Here is a 17,910-nt window from a genome sequence, read left to right on the forward strand (position 1 = left end):
GGTATGGAAAGAAAGAACAGAGTATCACCAAGTCCACGACTATGACATAAGCCCCTTTTGGAGATTTGGAAAAATCACTTACAGCAGAAATCTGTTCGGAAAATTAAAATTAATCGATTCAACTCCTATGAATTACAAGTATACTACATGGCAGTGGCCACTGACACTGGCTTTCAATGTTTCAAAGTATATCATCAAAGCAGTTTTGATTTTTTTTTTTTTTTTTTTTTTTTTAAAGACAGGGTCTTGCTCTCTGGCTTAGGCTGGAATGCAGTGGCATGATCATAGTTCACTGCAGCCTTGAACCCCTGGGCTCAAGCGATCCTCCTGCCTCAGCCTGAGTAGCTAGGACTATAGGTATATGCCACCACACCCAGCTAATATATTTTTTTTGTGGTAGAGACAAGAGTGTTGGTATGTTGCCCTGGCTGGTCTTAAACTCCTGGCTCCCACCTCAGCCTCTCAAAGTATTGGGGACTACTGGCATGAGCCACTGTATCCAGTCCAGTTCTAATTTTGGAGTTAAAAAACACCCACATTGAGTCAAACGACTTCAGAGCCTACCCACCTTCACGATTATTAAGATCACAAAGGGGGCTTTTGCTAGCTGCTCAAGACATTAGTAAAGTATAAATAGTTTGCTTTTAACTGTGCTGGAGGAAAAAGTGCAAGATGTGCTCGGTAGATAAAGCTTTCCGTCTGCGGGTCAAGCAATCAGGCTCCACGGAACTAGGAGCAAAGCAATGCTCCTATAGTTGTATGACAGCTTTTATATGAAGTTATTTATTAGAAATTTCCAAGGCACTTTAACAATACAAATTTTATTAAAAAAATAACATCAAAACTGTTCAGCAAATCTATATTCAATGTAACCAAAATAAACAAACAACAAATTAAAAAAAATATACATCTATATATATATGAGCAAGAAACAAGTGCATTTTTTGGTCCCAATATTTTTTGAATATATTATCTTTATCCAGAGGAATTACATTAATGGCTAAGAAGATATTATGTATTAGATGAACAGAAATGTACCTTTAAAACTTGTTTTAAGGTCTGTAAGAAGAGCTTTGCCAATTCTTTATGTCTTTGAAATCAGAATCCCTAAGCTAATGTTAATGATAGGCCCAAGATAGAGCATGTAATAATGTCTAATGGTCTGGACAAGTATGAAATTAAGAAGCTACCAATAAGTAGCTACACGAAATCTGTAGACAATTCTAAGAAATGTCTTGGGAGTTTGAAATAAAAACAAAACAAACACAAATAATTCAAAAGTAGACATAAAATGGACATCAGCAAATTTCATGAATCTGGGACAAAGAAGTGACAGAAAAACAAAATAGAGTAAAATAAATTTGATTAAGAACAATATAAAACCAAGCTACCAAAGTAAAATAAAAAAAAATGTTTAAAAATGTGAATATTGGCCGGGTGCGGTGGCTCATGCCTATAATCCCAGCACTTTGGGAGGCCGAGGCGAGCAGATCACAAGGTCAGGAGATCGGGACCATCCTGGTGAACACGGTGAAACCCCGTCTCTACTAAAAATACAAAAAATTAAAAATTAGCCGGGCGTGGTGGCGGGTGCCTGTCATCCCAGGTACTTGGGAGGCTGAGGCAGAATGGCGTGAACCCAGCAGGCAGAGCTTGCAGTGAGCCAAAATCGCGCCACTGCACACTCCAGCCTGGGACACAGAGCAAGACTCCGTCTACCAAAAAAAAAAAAAGAATATCAGTATTGCTGAAAATTCCTATAACACTGGATAAAACTTTAAATGAAAACATGAATAACTGACTTTGTGAACCGTAACTGTAGAAATTTTGTTTTTCCAAAAACAAGAAAGTAACCTTGGTTCCCAATACAACCAGAATTTTGATATTCCTTGGACTGCATGTCTGCTAGAGGAAGATTAAAGAGCAGCAGCCAAAATGGTTAAACGTCAACCTGGATGTTGAAGCACTGATCTAAAAACAATATAAAACCAAGCTACCAAAATAAAACAAAATGTAAAAAATGTTTAAAAATGTGAATATTAGTATTGCTGAAAATTCCTAGAACACTGGATAAAACTTTAAATAACATGAACTGTGACTTTGGGAACTGTAATTGTAGAAATTTTCTTTTTCCAAGAACAGGAAAGTAACCTTGGTTCCCACACAACAAGAATTTTTATATTCCTTGGACTGCATGCCTGCTAGAGTAAGATTAAAGAGCAGCAGCCAAAATGGTTAAACGTCAACCTGGATGTTGAAGCAGTGATCTCATGGACTTTTCTTGGTTAGAATCGACCCATAAGCTTAAGATCAAAAGCCAAAGCCCCCAGTGGGAAGTTGTGCTCTATTTGGTGGGCCTTGAGGTCATCTCTGGCCAAATCAGCATCAACCTTATGGGAGGTCAGTCAGGTAGGAAGGGACTCTCCCCAAGATCTGATCTCTTAAGGCCACAAACTAGAGGAGGTCTCACAGTCAAATAATTCACATTTCTTGGAAAGAAAGAACAGGCATCAGTCGTGTCCATCAAAAGGGGACACTGTCCAGGAGTACCCTGGATATTTTTTGAAACTTATGCGTTGCTTCTTCATTTGAAAAATATGAAAAACAGAACAGTAATGAACAAGGAATGAAGAAAAAATGGCTATCTGACCTAAACATGTAAGACTTATAAGAAATTAAGAAAGCAGACAAAACAGACAGAAAAAGATGAACAGTCATATTATCTGGAATGTAGTATTATGAAGGCAAGTCAAGTATAGCAGAGAAAAACAAAAGGTATTTTTGGAGAGAGCCAATTGGAGAAAAAAATGTGTTAAGGTATGTTAACCTGACACAAAGATAAGGTGGAGTGAGAATCTAGTGGCATTTGAAAGCTGAAAAGAGCTGAATGAGAGCTAGTGTCATGAACTTGGCTGTTTAACTGCCTTTTGTGTGAGAAAACACTTCAGAACTTTGAACTTAGGAACTTCCAACTTGTCTTGCACCAGGTTGCACGAACTCCATGGAGCAGGAATCTATTTCAATGAGCAGCTTTAAAAACAAAAACAAAAACAACTTTAATATTTTTCATTTATATTAATGATACATTAAAAAATACAACAGTGCTAAAGTCCATCAAAGCAAACCGCACCGAAGGAAAATTAAACTTACCCAGAAATGGGTTCAGAAGTTGAGGTACTTTCGGAAACTGAAATCAAAAAAGTTTTACATTTACAATAGTGTATATGAAGAGTGAGACTATCAATGTAATACATGGGTCCATATGGTGTCTGATCAAAAATACTGAAATAAGTATCAGAAAATCAAAGAAACACAATTATATATACATACCATTCTCTATTATAACTTGGCAAGTATGAGTTTTACGTTGACTTAAGTGTTTAGCCATGCGATCTAAGCCAGAAGAATCAGCTAGGAAATCACATTTAAGGCACACTAGAGTAATGCCCCTATGAAAAAAAAGAAGACAGTAAAAAATATTATCATTTATGAAAATCCATAATTATATTATGAGCTCAATAATTATTTTTCCATGTACTAACTTGATTTGCATTTTAGTCTCCACAACCGTCATTTTCCAACTTTGTTATATAAACTTGATATATCTAAAATGGTTCTCCAGAAAATGGCATTGCTGGCCGGGCACGGTGGCTCATGCCTATAATCCCAGCGCTTTGGGAGGCCGAGGTGCATGGATCACCTGAGGTCAGGAGTTCGAGACCAGCCTGACCAGTATGGTGAAACCTCGTCTCTACTAAAAATACAAAAATTAGCTAGGCATCATGGCATGCGTCTGTAGCCCCAGCTACTCTGGAGGCTGAGACAGGAGAATTGCTTGAACCCAAGAGGCAGAGGTTACAGTGAGCCAAGATTGTGCTACTGCACTCCAGCCTGGGTGACAGTCAGACTCCGTCTCAAAAAAAAAAAAAAAAAAAAAAGGAAAAGAAAATGGCATGGCCATATTCAAATTATGCTAACATTTAGTGCTTTATAAATTGTCACAAACTTGTGCCTAGCTGAAAGCTAGGCATCAAGAGACTGACTGAAAGCCCAGTCTCCCTTAACAACTTAGGTAATGTGTGCAAGTTATTACTTGCAAAGCAAGGATGTAATATTCATTCACTGAAATATATAAATATACATTTGCTGAGAACCTTCTTCACCCACACTGTACTACTAGGTATTGTGGATACAACAGTAACCAAAAAAGGTACAGTCTGTGGATTCTGCAATCTAATATCTTAGTCAAATGAGGATAAAATTAGAAAAGAAATGTGAAGGTTTTAAAATCATGTAATTATCATCATCAGTTTATTTACAAAGCATACATATACTTTTGAAGTTCATCAGATACTTTAAACTTAAATATTTCACCTGTATAGGAAACCAGTGGCATACCCTGCATTGACTTCTCTAGTTTTAACAACCTGTTGTGGATTTACACCTAGCCAGAACTCCTGCACATCAAAAACTATCTTCATAAAACTGGAATCATGTGCTTTCCCCATGAAATTTAGGCGGAAAAGTCTCTCTTATGATGCCATTTCCCTAATACTGGGGCTCAAATTTCTAGTTATCTCTGACTCTCTTCTTACATAAAACATTCAATATTTCAAACATTTTATGATATTAACAATTTATTGAGTACTTACTCTATGCCAGTCTGAGGGTTTTAGACATATTGTCTGATCTAAATCTCATGGCAACCCAAAGAGATAGGTGCTGTAATTATTACCCTTTTACAGAGGACAGAATTAGTTTCAGTAATCTACTGAGGCCAGGATCAGGTTGGAAATGGAGCCCTCTGATTCTGAAGCCCATGCTCTTAAACATGATGTGATACCACCCCACCACCTTAGCCCAGGGCTTTATTAAGTAAGTCTTAACCACTACAATAGCCTTAACCAGTCTATGTGTCTCATGCAGCTACAACTCATCTTGTATACTCCTCCAAAGTGATCTTCCTTCAGCACCCTTGATTCTATTCAAAACATCAATGGCTTCCCCCCCAATGTCTTCCAAATGAAAATTAAGCCCAAACTCCCTAGGCCTTGTTTTCAAGGATTCAACAATCTGGATCTAAGTTCAAAACTATCTCCCCAGACTGATCTTTTTTTATTTTTGGAATGGAGCCCCACTCTGTCGCCCAGGCTGGAGTGCAGGGGCGCGATCTCGGCTCACTGCAACTTCCACCTCCTGGGTTCAAGCGATTCTCTTGCCTCAGCCTCCGAGTAGCTGCGATTACAGGTGCACACCACCACGCCTGGCTAATTTTTTTCTATTTTTAGTAGAGATAGGGTTTTGCCATGTTGGCTAGGTTGGTCTTGAACTCGTGACCTCAGGTGATCCACCCACCTCAGCCTCCCAAAGTGCTGGGATTACAGGCTTGAGTCACTGCGCCCGGCCAACTTTGATCTTAGTATAATACTATGCTGTATGAACTTTGTGCTTCATCCAAATTTTACTCCTAGTTACTCCAAAATTACTCCATTGTGATTCAGAAGAATGTGTAGTTTGTTTTTTCCTTTCTGAACTTTTATTAATGTTATTTCTGCCAACTAGAATGCCCCTGTGCCTCTTCTTTTAAGTAGAAACCTCTCTCCCCTTTGAAATCAGTATCTCTTATTGCACTTACTAGGAACCTCTTTGTATTACTGTAGTTATTTATGTTCACACCTTTTATCCCTTTAATAAATTGTACATTCCTTGACGGTTGGTACAAGCCTTCTTCTTCATCATGGTCATCTGTATAGGACTTGCTACATTGTGTTATACATGATAGGTGCACAATAAATAGCTAAAGAATGAATATTTCATTTTAACAAAATAGTAATTATGAAAAAATTGTTTATAGAAATATAAAATGCTATGTCCATACACAGATTTTTAAAAAAATTTTCTGAGACTGAGGCTCACTCTGTCACCCATGGTGGGGTATAGTGGTGCAATCTTGGCTCACTGCAACCTCTGCCTTCCAGGTTCAAGCAATTCTCGTGCCTCAGCCTCCCGAGTAGCTGGGATGACAGGCATGCACCACCATGCCAGGCGAATTTTTGTATTTTTAGTAGAGATGGAGTTTCGCCATGTTGGCCAGGCTGATCCTGAACTCATGGGCTCAAGTGATCCACCCGCCTTGGCCTCCCAAAGTGCTGGGATTACAGGTGGGAGCCACTGCACCTGGCCCATACACAGAATTTGACCAATTTTCTATTTAGATGTGAGAGCCACTCGAGTTGAAAAAAAAAGCACCTCAGATCTTTCAAATCATACAGTTCATTTAAAAACTAAGCATACAATTGAGCTTGACCATCACGTGGTAAAAATCAAAGTGAAATCTCATTTTTAGAATTAAATCTCTTTTCATTCTTACAAAGCATTTTTCAGTAAAGGTAACACCTAATATATTTTACTCTTTTCTAATTCCTCGAATTCAATGTTTTAAAAATAGCATAAATTTTTTTTTTTTAGATGGGAGTTTTGTTTGCTCTTTTGCACAGGCTGGAGCGAAGTGGCGCGATCTCAGCTCACTGCAACCTCTGCCCTCCGGGTTCAAGTGATTCTCCTGCCTCAGTCTCCCAAGTAGCTGGGATTATAGCCACCATGCCCAGCTAATTTTGGTATTTTTAGTAGAGACAGGGTTTCGCCATGTTGGCCAGGCTGGTCTTGAATTCCTGACCTCAGGTGATCCACCCGCCTCGGCCTCCCAAAGTGCTAGGTTTACAGGTGTGAGCCACCGTACCCGGCCTAACACGAGTATGTTTTAAAAATACAATAAAAATTTCCTCTATGAGCTCTTGGTCCAACATTATCCACATAATTCATTTTCAACATATACATTAACTTATTCAACAAATATTTACCAAGTGCCTACTATGTGCCAGGTACTATGTGCCTGGCAAACATCTGTCAACATGAGCAAAATAATTAACAAAGGAAGATGGAGTCAAAAAGATATCAAAATAATGTAAAAAAATAGATGTTTTAGTGGATTCTGAGCTAAGTGTGTGTGGTGTAACCAATGGTAATTATCAATGCCTTTAGAAATATTTATCAGTACTTTTTTCTGTACAGTAAACAAGTTATATACTTTAATTCTAAAAACATTAAGAATTATGAAGGCTATATATTGATTTCAAGTATTATGGTATTTTCAAAAACTTCCTTCTATTCAGATATGGTTGGAGAACCTTATTTTTGTTATTTTACAAATGCATATGTAAGAAGGTTTCATCTTAATGCTTGACACTACAGAGAGTTTAGTCAGAAATGATAGGCTATCTCTCCAACTTTGGTCTAAGGATATAATAAACAGAACTCTATCATTTCCAAAGTAGGCACTCCAACATCATTTTTAAAAAGTTACTGCAATATTTCAATGGAAAGAAAAACAAAAAAAAGATCAATGATTACCTGAGAGTTCCTGAATGCTTCTTGAAAATACAAAACCGTTTACCTGGATGGTTGCTATGAGAGCTTGAGAAACACGAGACAAACAAGATTTTATTAATTTTATTATACAACGCCATATTAATTTTATGACCACATTTCAAGCCAATGCCTAATTTCTTAGTTTTGAATAAAAGATCACGATCTAAATAATAAAATGCTGTTGGTTATTGCTATAATCTGAATTTCTGTGTCACCCCAAAATTCATGTTAAAATCTTAACCCCCAAAGTGATGGTAATAAGAGGTGGGGCCTTTGGGAGGTGATTAGGTCATAAGGGCATAGCCCTTATGAGATTAGTGCACTTATAAAAGAGATCCTAGAGAGCCAGTGTGCCCCTTCCACCATGTGAGGACGCAGTGAGAAGGTGCTGACTATGAGGAATGGGCCCTCACCCAGACACCGAATCTGCCGGCACCTTGATCGTGGACTTTCCAGCCTCCAGAACTGTGAGAAATAAATTTCTGTTGTTTATAAGCTACCCAGTCTATGGTATTTTGTTATAGCAGCCTGAATGGACGAAGATAGTCATCTCTGTTTAATTCAAGAATTTTAACTTACATTCCACTTTACCTGTATATTTTCTAATTACATATTTCCCTGAGAATTTTCTTAGATGATCAGTATCTCACCATTAGTAAAAAAAAAAAAATGCTTGAGTTAAAAATGCAGTGTCAAATTAAAAATTTTTTAACTATTAAGAGTAAGAACAATTTAAAAGATATTTGATAATGTATTTTGCTATGATAGAAATTGTTAAAATAATTATTTTTTGTTTCAGAGTCTTGCTCTGTCACCCAGGCTGGAGAATAATAATTATTCATTACATTTTAATCTTAGTATGTTTGGGGAGGGGGATAATCTGAATGATCCTGGAAGTAAACACTACTTGAGATAAATGCCATTGCTTAATTCAATAAACATGAAACATTTAAAGAATCCTTTGCAATTACCAGGAGAACTTTCAAAGAGAGCAAATTAAGGGAAGCAGAGCTCAAGAATTAAAACAATGCTTCTCCTATACACAGATCAGAAAACCACTAATCAAACTTCAGAGCCAATGGTAATAGCTTTTATGCCTCCCTTTAAATTGATAAGGAAAGCTTTCCTGTGTTAGAAAACCAGGCAAGATTAGCCAGGATTAGCCTAGCACAGTATTACTCAAAGTGTGGTCCATGGACCAGCATCATCAGCATACCTAGAAGCTTGTTAGAAACACAAAGTTTAAGGCCTTACTGCAAACATAGTGAACCAATCTCTGGCAGTGGGGCCCAGAAATCTGTTTTCCCAAGTTTTCCAGCTGATTCTTATGCAAGCTAGTTTGAGAAGCACTAGCCCTGTCTTGCACTGACAGACCCCACACAGCAGGTCAACAGTTACCCTCAGACACAAGGTAACCATCACCAACATACTATATGTGCATGGGAAAATAAAGATTCTGGCTAGCTGTTAATTTCAAGAAAATATCCTCAGAATAGGCACTATGGTGAATACAAAGAGCAAGCTTCTCTCTCAAATAGATAATAGAGACACATGTGAGGCAGAAGAGCGAATGTTACAGAACTCAAAGAAAGGAATGATTCCTATGACTGGCTGTGCTGATCAGATACTTCGCAGAGGGTGAAATGAGAGGGAAGGAAAGGAGCATTCCAGAGAATAATCAAGAACAAGAAAAAACTACTTTAGATACTGAATATGAAGAATCTATACATTGGGGAAGATAGATCAATTTTGGGGGCCTGTCTTCTCGCAATGGAGTTGGCATAGCCTGGGAATAAAGGTACTCAACCTCTGAGAAAATGAAGCCTCTGAACATACAGAACTCAAACCTATGACAAAAGTCCACACCGAGTAGGAGTGAGGGTGCACCATTCAGAGGGAGGTACCTGAAGTAATGAGGGAAACAATGTGCCCCTGAAGTAGGGGAAAAGCAAAGGGACCTATGAGGCCCTTAGAAGAGTAGAAGTGGAAGCTTTCACTTCTTTTTTTTTTTTTTTTTTTTTTTTTGAGACGGAGTCTCACGTTGTTGCCCAGGCTGGAGTGCAGTGGCGCGATCTCGGCTCACTGCAAGCTCCGCCTCCTGGGTTCACGCCATTCTCCTGCCTCAGCCTCCTGAGTAGCTGGGACTACAGGCGCCCGCCACCGCGCCCGGCTAATTTTTTGTATTTTTTTAGTAGAGACGGGGTTTCACTGTGGTCTCGATCTCCTGACCTTGTGATCCGCCCGCCTCGGCCTCCCAAAGTGCTGGGATTACAGGCTTGAGCCACCGCGCCCGGCCGGAAGCTTTCACTTCTAGACGAGGTTAATGATGAGTAAGAGCTCAATGTGTGTGATGACAGTGCAGGGGCTCACCAGAAATTAGGAAAAGGTTATGAAGGTAACTTTAGGTCAGTTGGGAATGTTTGGGGATAGAATGGGGCTGAAGGTTCTGCAAGACAGTTGGTGAGCCTATGGAAAATGGGAGAGAGGAGGATGGAATGACACATGGGTTTAAGTAATGCCAAAAATGTTTTCCAATTTAATCCTCTATAAATTAGGGGCAGAATTAAAGCCTCATTAGGGCAGCCAAGTGTTTGGCACAGAATAAGAGAACAACATTACTCATAGCAGTGTACTAGGGGAAGGGTTGGCTAGGGTCTGCTTTAGAGAAACTGGGGTATAGGTGCAGAACCACTATAGTAGTGGAAGAGGCAGACTGGAATATTGCAGAAGGTGGACTCTCAGGAAGCTAGAATGTATGGTGGCAGATCAACAGAACTCAATGGGTTTCAAAAACTTGGGATAGTAAATTATTTCTAGCTGGTGCTCCATGTTTATGCAAATGATGCCCTGAAACAGTCAAGACTGAGCTTAAAGGGTACTGAAGTAAAAGTGGTTTGAATCCTAGTTAGAAACAGAGTGGGGTCTCAGGGAAACTCAGCATTGAAATCAGAGGATTTACAGTTGAAAGGTAAAAGAGAAAACTTTAAGAATGGTTAAGGTACCAAGAAAGGGATTATAAGGGGACAAGAACAGTCGAAGGGAGAAAAGATAATTATATAGAGCAGGAGTAGCCAAAAGGAAAGAAGAAAAACGGTGGTAACAGTTTAACAGAAGTTGAGAAGAGTTCCAAAAGTAAGTGATCAAAAATGTCAAATACTCTGAAGAAGTCATAGAGGAGTAAGAATGAAAAATAATGAGTATATCCAGTGGTTAGGATATGACTGATAACCTTTAAAGGAGCAGCTTTAGCTGCATGTAGGTGGGGGTGGTGGGCGACACTCAAATCACAAAGGGTCAAAAAATGACAAACAGGCTAGTAAAGAATACTCTTTACAAATGTTGATGGTAAAACGAGGACAAGAAAACATGCAAAGTAAAGGCAGATTTTCCTCATCCTAAAAATATGCCTGAAAATATCTGCAGACACAATGAATGTGGTAGAGAGAAAGAGATGAACTGAAGGTCCAAAGTAATGAAATAAGGATGTGGAGGAAATGAAAGAGATGACGAACAGGGTTAACTTAAAAATAGTGGGACATGTCTGTTTTTTGAGATTAATGGCTGAAGGAAAAAAAAACCTTGAGACACAAAAAAGTTAATCTTGAGAAAAACAAAAAATATGACCTCTGAGTAATTATTAGGCAAAGTTAACCACTGAGGGACTAGAATAAAATCTGACAGATGTTGTAGATAAAAACAAAGCGGTATTTTTGGCTGGGCGTGGTGGCTCACGCCTGTAATCCCAGCACTTTGGAAGGCCGAGGCGGGCGGATCACGAGGTCAGGAGATTGAGACCATCCTGGCTAACAGGGTGAAACCCCGTCTCTACTAAAGATACCAAAAAAAAAAATTAGCTGGGCATGGTGGCGGGCACCTGTAGTCCCAGCTGCTGGGGAGGCTGAGGCAGCAGAATGGCGTGAACCCGGGAGGCGGAGCTTGCAGTGAGCCGAGATCATGCCGTTGCACTCCAGCCTGGGTGACAGAGAAAGACTCCGTCTCAAAAACACAAACAAGGAAACAAACAAAACACAAAGTGGTATTTTTAAAAAGGTAGGACCAAATTAAAGATCACGAATTCAGAGCTGACTGAATTGAGCATGGTATGGTAGTCTAGAACCGAGATAGGGATACATCAAAAAGGATAAAAGATGCAAAGATAGCAAGACTAAGCATGACTGAAGATACAAAGGAATTTAGGACAGAAACAAAGCAGCATTCAAAACAGAAGACCTTAAGGGTGTGGTTGGCTACAAAATTGAATTGATACTACTGGACTAGAAAAAAGGAGTCAAGACCCTGAAAGTCATGGGGTAATGAGAATTCAAAGTAAGTATTGTCTACAATGAGGTAAAATGGGATGGTGTTAAGAAAGGGGATACAACAAAGCAGAAAGGGATGTAAAGTGCTAGCACTAAAGAAGTAAAGGTATCATAAGGTCAGGTTGATCACCAAAGGGAAAAAAACCCCTGCAAGCCAGGTGCTGAAGCCATCAAAATGTGGGTGAATCCTTCAGAGTGGTAGCTGATTATGAGCAGAAAATAATATAGAGGTCTTTTGATAATCTGCAAGAAAACCACTTTCATTGGTTATACCTATTTCTTTTTTTTTTCTTTTTTAAAAATAGAGATGAGGTCTTGCTCTGTTGCCCAGGCTGGTCTTGAACTCCTAGGCTCAAGCAATCCCCTCTCCTTGGCCTCTGAAAGTGCTGGGATTATAGGCATGAGCCATTGTGCCTGGCTAGTTATATCTTATTTCTAACTGAAAATAAATGGAACTATCTTAATTGGAATAATCAACTTATATTTATATGTGGACACTTTTTGGTAATTTAAAATAAAATCCATTCTGAAAGAATAAGGCAAGCCCCTACGAATGAGGTTCAAATGAAAGTAAGGGGGGCTCTGAAGTTTTTCCCTTGTGTAGAGTACATCATAGGTGCTCAAATTAAGTTGAATCAATGCATGAAAAGGAATTCCAATGGTAGCATCATGACTGGAATATTCCTACAGTCGCTTATGTTTCATTGAATGAATGCAAAGATGGATGATCAGAAAGACAAATGGACAGACAGATGTGGGAGACAGAGACAGGATAATGTTCTTAGCATCATTAAAAAGCCTGGAGTCTCTCAAAGTGATCGCTTTGAAGAGGATAAGACTCAAGAGATTACATATACAGGGGTCCCTGTATCCATGGTGGATTGCTTCTAGGACCTCCTCTCCAGGCATCCAAATCTGCAGAGACTCAAGTCTCTGATATAAAATGGCATAGTACTTGTATATAAACTATACATATCCTGCTGTACACTTTAAATCATCTCTAGATTATTTGTAAACCTATGATACCTAATACAATGTAACTGCTATTACATAGTTTTATACTGTATTGTTTAGAGAATGACGACGGGAAAAAGGTTTGTTCATGTTCAGTAGAGACGTAATTTTTTAAAACGCTTTTGATTTACAGTTGGTTGAATCCACAGATGTGGACTGCAAGAGCTGATCATATTTATTTGATAAATATATTGAAAAAACCACTTTCTGAAAGACATAAAAGAAAAAAAAAGTCCCATAGAAAAACAAATTTCCCTAACAAACTCATTTTAGTTTCATTAGTCTAATTGTTCTTAAGAGTTTTTGTCGCAGTAATTTTATGAGTTACTATGCTGGAAAATAGTACAAGGAACATCTTAGAAGTTCCTATTGCTAGACCCTTTTAGTTCCTTGATGAGACAAACTTGCTTCCAATAGGATAACTCTGTTTTCAAAATACAAATGACCCAAATGGCAATTTTGATTGGCAGTTTACATGTTTCTTACCTCATCATATGATTTACAAAGGCTTTGTTACAGTTAGTATTGTACTTGCAAAAACTGCAGTGGATGTATATAGAAAAGTGGCTTGCAAAATCTTTTATTTTGGAATGACATTCAATGCACTTGTGAATTCCCCGACGACACCTTATGGAGATGGAAAAAAAATGATAAAAATAGATTATAAAACAAAAATAATAGGGGAAAATCTTATTAACATTTTACTAACTGAACCCAAAATGTTTCAATTGATCTTTTTTTTTTTTTTTTTTTTTTTTGAGACAGAGTCTCGCTCTGTCTCCCAGGCTGGAGTGCAGTGGCCAGATCTCAGCTCACTGCAAGCTCCGCCTCCCAGGTTTATGCCATTCTCCTGCCTCAGCCTCCCGAGTAGCTGGGACTACAGGTGCCCGCCACCTCGCCCGGCTAGTTTTTTGTATTTTTTTTTTTTTTTTTTTGAGATGGAGTCTCGCTCTGTCACCCAGGCTGGAGTGCAGTGGCCGGATCTCAGCTCACTGCAAGCTCCGCCTCCCGGGTTCACGCCATTCTCCTGTCTCAGCCTCCCGAGTAGCTGGGACTACAGGCGCCCGCCACCTCGCCCGGCTAGTTTTTTGTATTTTTTAGTAGAGACGGGGTTTCACCGTGTTAACCAGGATGGTCTCGATCTCCCGACCTCGTGATCCGCCCGTCTCGGCCTCCCAAAGTGCTGGGATTACAGGCTTGAGCCACCGCGCCCGGCAGTTTTTTGTATTTTTTAGTAGAGACGGGGTTTCACTGTGTTAGCCAGGATGGTCTCGATCTCCTGACCTTGTGATCCGCCCGTCTCGGCCTCCCAAAGTGCTAGAATTACAGGCTTGAGCCACTGCGCCCGGCCCTAAATTGATCTTTAAGTAGACTCGTAATTTGAAAATTTGCTTTGAAACAAGCTAGAATAAGTGCAAAAAATTTAACACCAGTTAACATTTCCCTGGAATAAAAGGGATCAAATAAACCAATTAATCTATCATAAGATAAAAGCATAAAAGAAAAGATTAGTGTAAAAGATGAAAATTAGAGAATAAACACAATGACTCAAGTTCTGCTCAGTAGTTGTAAAAAGTAACTTTTTCTCATTTGCTTGGTCTTTATGCCAGATAAGTGATTATCATGTAAATGTGTAAGAGGGTTCTGTGATATGGTAAATTTCATACTTAAGATTAAATTTGTATTGTATATCAGAAATAAAAGATATTACCTTAAGTTCTTCAAAGCAAGGCTCATTTTATTTTTTCTGTTGCGCGGTCGCTTTTGCTTGTAAGAGGGTTTTGCTTTGGACTTAGCTATACGTCCTCTTGGCTTACTTGTATGAGCTTTACTTGCAGTGGATGTAGGTGCATGAGGCTTTCTTGTCTTAGATCTACCGGCATTAGATTTTCTAGGATTTTTAGCAGTTGTATTTTGAGATGTCGGAGGTGTGACCTGAAGAAAAGAAGTGCCTGGAGTACAACCGGAAGGTGCAGTTGGTAATTTTGATTGGAGAGGTCCAAGTGAAGCTCGAATAGTAACCTATAAAAACAAAGCCAATATGTATTTTTAGAAAGTAACCATCACATTAGTATTAAAAATATCATTGTAAGCCCTCACATTTACAGTAAATTGGTTTTTGACAAGGGTCCCAAAACATTTCCAATGGGGCAAAAAATAGTCTTGATGAATGCTGCTAGAAAAACTGATATCCATGTGCAAAAGAAAGAATTTGAATCCCTACCTCATATTATATACAAAAATTATCTCAAAATGTATTAAAGACCAAATTTTAAAAGGTAAAACTACAAAACTCTTAGAAGAAAATACAGTAGTAAATCCTTGTGAGCATGAGTTAGGCAATGGTTTCTTATATAATGACACCAAAAGCACAAGCAATCAAAGAGAAAATAGATGAATAGGCATTTCTTCAAAGAAGATATACAAACAGCCAACAACCACACGAAGAGATAGATGGTGCACATCATTAGTCATCAGGGAAATGCAAATCAATTCCCAAATGAGATGTTCCTTCACACCAACCAGAATGGCTGTAATAAACAGACAATAACAAAATAACAAGTATTGGCTAAGACATAGAAAAATGAGAACCCTCATACACTGCTGGTGGGAATGCACAACAGTGTAGTTATAACGAAAAACAGTTTGGCAGACCAGGTGTGGTGGCTTAGGCCTGTAATCCCTGAACTTTGGGAGGCCAAGGTGGGCGGATCACTTGAGGTCAGGAGTTTGAGACCAGCCTGGCCAACATGGTGAAACTCCATTTCTTTTAAAAATACAAAAAATTAGCCAGGCACGGTGGCAGGTGCCTGTAATCCCAGCTACTCAGGAGGCTGAGGCAGGAAAATCACTTGAACCCAGGAGGCGGAGGTTGCAGTGTGCCAAGATCGCACCACTGCACTCCAGCCTGGGCAACAGAGTGAGACCCCATCTCAAACAAAACAAAACAAAACAAAAAACAAAACAACAAAAAAACAGAAACAGTTCGGCAGTTTCTCAAAATATTAAAGGTAAGAGTTACCATTTGACTCCACCATTGTATTCAGAGGTATATACCCAAGAGAAATGAAAACATATGTTCACACAAAAACTTGTACATGAATTTTTACAGCAGCATTACAGCCGAAAAGAGGAAACTTTTTCTGTTGCACTCTCGTTTTTGCTTGTAAGAGGATTTTGCTTTGGACTTAGCTATACGTCCCCTTGGCTTACTTATATTAGCTTTACTTGCAGTGGATGTAAAAATTCCAATAGGATAACTGTGTTTTCAAAAAACAAATGACCCAAATGGCAATTTTGATTGGCAGTTTACATGTTTCTTACCTCATCATATGATTTACAAAGGCTTTGTTACAGTTAGTATTGTACTTGCAAAAACTGCAGTGGATGTATATAGAAAAGAGAATTATGCCCACCAATAGATGAAAAGATAAATAAAAGGTAGAATATCTATGCAGTACAGTATTACCTACTGCATATTGAAAGAATGCAAAGATGGGTGATCAGAAAGACAAATGGATATGCCCACCAATAGATGAAAGCATAAATAAAAGGTAGAATTTCTATGCAGTGCAGTATTACTCAGCCACAAAAAAGAATGAAGTACTGGAACATGGTACAGTATCAATGAAGCTGCAAAACACTATGCTAAGCGAAATAAACCAGTCCCTAAAGATGACATATTGTATGATTCAACACCAAACGTCCAGAATGGGAAAATCCATAGAGACTAAAAGCTGACTAAAGTTTGCACAGGGCTAGTGGAGGGGAAATAGTGAATGCTAAAGGGTATGGGGTTTCTTTTGAGGGTGATAAAAATGTTTAAAAATTTATTGTAGTGATGTTTGCCCAAATCTGAATATGCTAAAAACCACTGAACTGTGTACACTGTAAATGGGTAAATTGTGTGATATATGAATTATATCTCAATAACACTGTTACCAAAAAATCACTACAATACAAAAAGTTAAAATCATTATTTTGAAAGTGGCAAGTATAAAACTGCAATCAGATAAGCCTTCCACTTATTCTAAATGGTGGAAGCCTTCCACTTATTCTAAATTTATCTTGATATTTACTTACTGTTGTAATATTAGTTTTATATTGATAACAATTGTATGTTAACAGATATTAACGAATAATTAGGAGTTAGTACAAATTAGATGAATATCGAAAGAGCACATTCCATAGCTATTTTACGCTTTGACAGAATTAAAAGGGGCCGGGTGTGGTGGGTCACACCTGCAATCCCAGCACTTTGGGAGGCCAAGGTGGGTGGACTGCCTGAGCTCAGGAGTTTGAGACCAGCCTGGGCAATTCATCTCTACAAAAATGCAACAAAATTAGTTGGGCATGGTGACATCCACCTGTGGCCTGTGGTCCCAGCTTGCACCTAGGAGGCAGAGGTTGCAGTGAGCTGAGATGGCACCACTACACTCCAACCTGGGTGACAGAGAGACCCCGTCTCAAAAAAAAAAAAAAAAAAAAAAAAAAAAAAAAAAAAAAAAAAACCCTAACTAAAAGGCTTTCACAAATAGAGAGGTCAAAATGTAATACAGAGGCCTGAATTACCCTCTGGTAACTATAAAACAGATTTTCAGTAAATGTGACCTCTTCCTGGTGGATCAGGGGGCACGATTTCTGCTTCCAAGGCTATGGTGGAGCTTACATCAATTCATCATACAGCATGGTAGTTATAATAATGCTCAGAATTTCCTTAATGGTAACATATAAAATTTATCATTTACTATTTGGGAAAAGAAAATGTTTGTATCTACTGGTTAATAATAGAAAACAGTCACCCACTAACATTCTCTTTAATCATTTGACTACATTCCCCCCATGTACTTGAAGAACAGCTTCTGTGAAGTCCTATGAAATATATGAAGTATCATAGAAAAGCACTGAAGCAGAACTTGTTAGCTTGCAAACTGAAAATAAATTTTTTGAAAGCACTGGAGAAGTCAAAAAATCCAAGTTTAAGAATCTTAGTACTACCTCGTCCTAGCTACATGACCTTGAGTAAGGAATTTAGCCTCTCTGAACCTCTTCATCTCTAATACGGGGATAATACTTGCCCTTGTCTATCTCACTGGATCACCACAAAGGTTAAATAATAAAATGTATGGAAAGGCACACTGAACACTTA

The 17,910-nt window shown here is 38.6% G+C and overlaps 1 protein-coding gene across 5 annotated transcripts in view; it reads right to left on the minus strand.

Annotated features, from left to right (window-relative positions):
- Positions 1 to 760: 760 nt before the first annotated feature.
- The window catches only part of ZNF280C (zinc finger protein 280C), a 67,285-nt gene continuing 50,135 nt past the window's right edge, over positions 761 to 17,910 (minus strand). For 2 of the 5 annotated variants that reach the window (XM_005594562.5, XM_005594561.5), the window contains 6 exons: positions 14,473 to 14,783; positions 13,248 to 13,388; positions 7,411 to 7,473; positions 3,331 to 3,449; positions 3,151 to 3,187; positions 761 to 3,030 (listed from right to left, as the gene is read on the minus strand). In XM_005594562.5, the coding sequence (XP_005594619.1) occupies positions 3,015 to 3,030; positions 3,151 to 3,187; positions 3,331 to 3,449; positions 7,411 to 7,473; positions 13,248 to 13,388; positions 14,473 to 14,783 (687 nt within the window). In that variant the 3' untranslated portion in view covers positions 761 to 3,014. Of the gene's footprint in view, positions 3,031 to 3,150; positions 3,188 to 3,330; positions 3,450 to 7,410; positions 7,474 to 7,686; positions 7,894 to 13,247; positions 13,389 to 14,472; positions 14,784 to 17,910 lie in introns of those variants that run through there. The other 3 variants (XM_074029178.1, XR_006695044.2, XM_045383161.3) reach the window with 3 other exon arrangements.

This window comes from Macaca fascicularis, chromosome X (genome assembly GCF_037993035.2).
Source record: "Macaca fascicularis isolate 582-1 chromosome X, T2T-MFA8v1.1".
In the NCBI taxonomy this organism is placed as follows: Eukaryota; Metazoa; Chordata; class Mammalia; order Primates; family Cercopithecidae; genus Macaca; species Macaca fascicularis.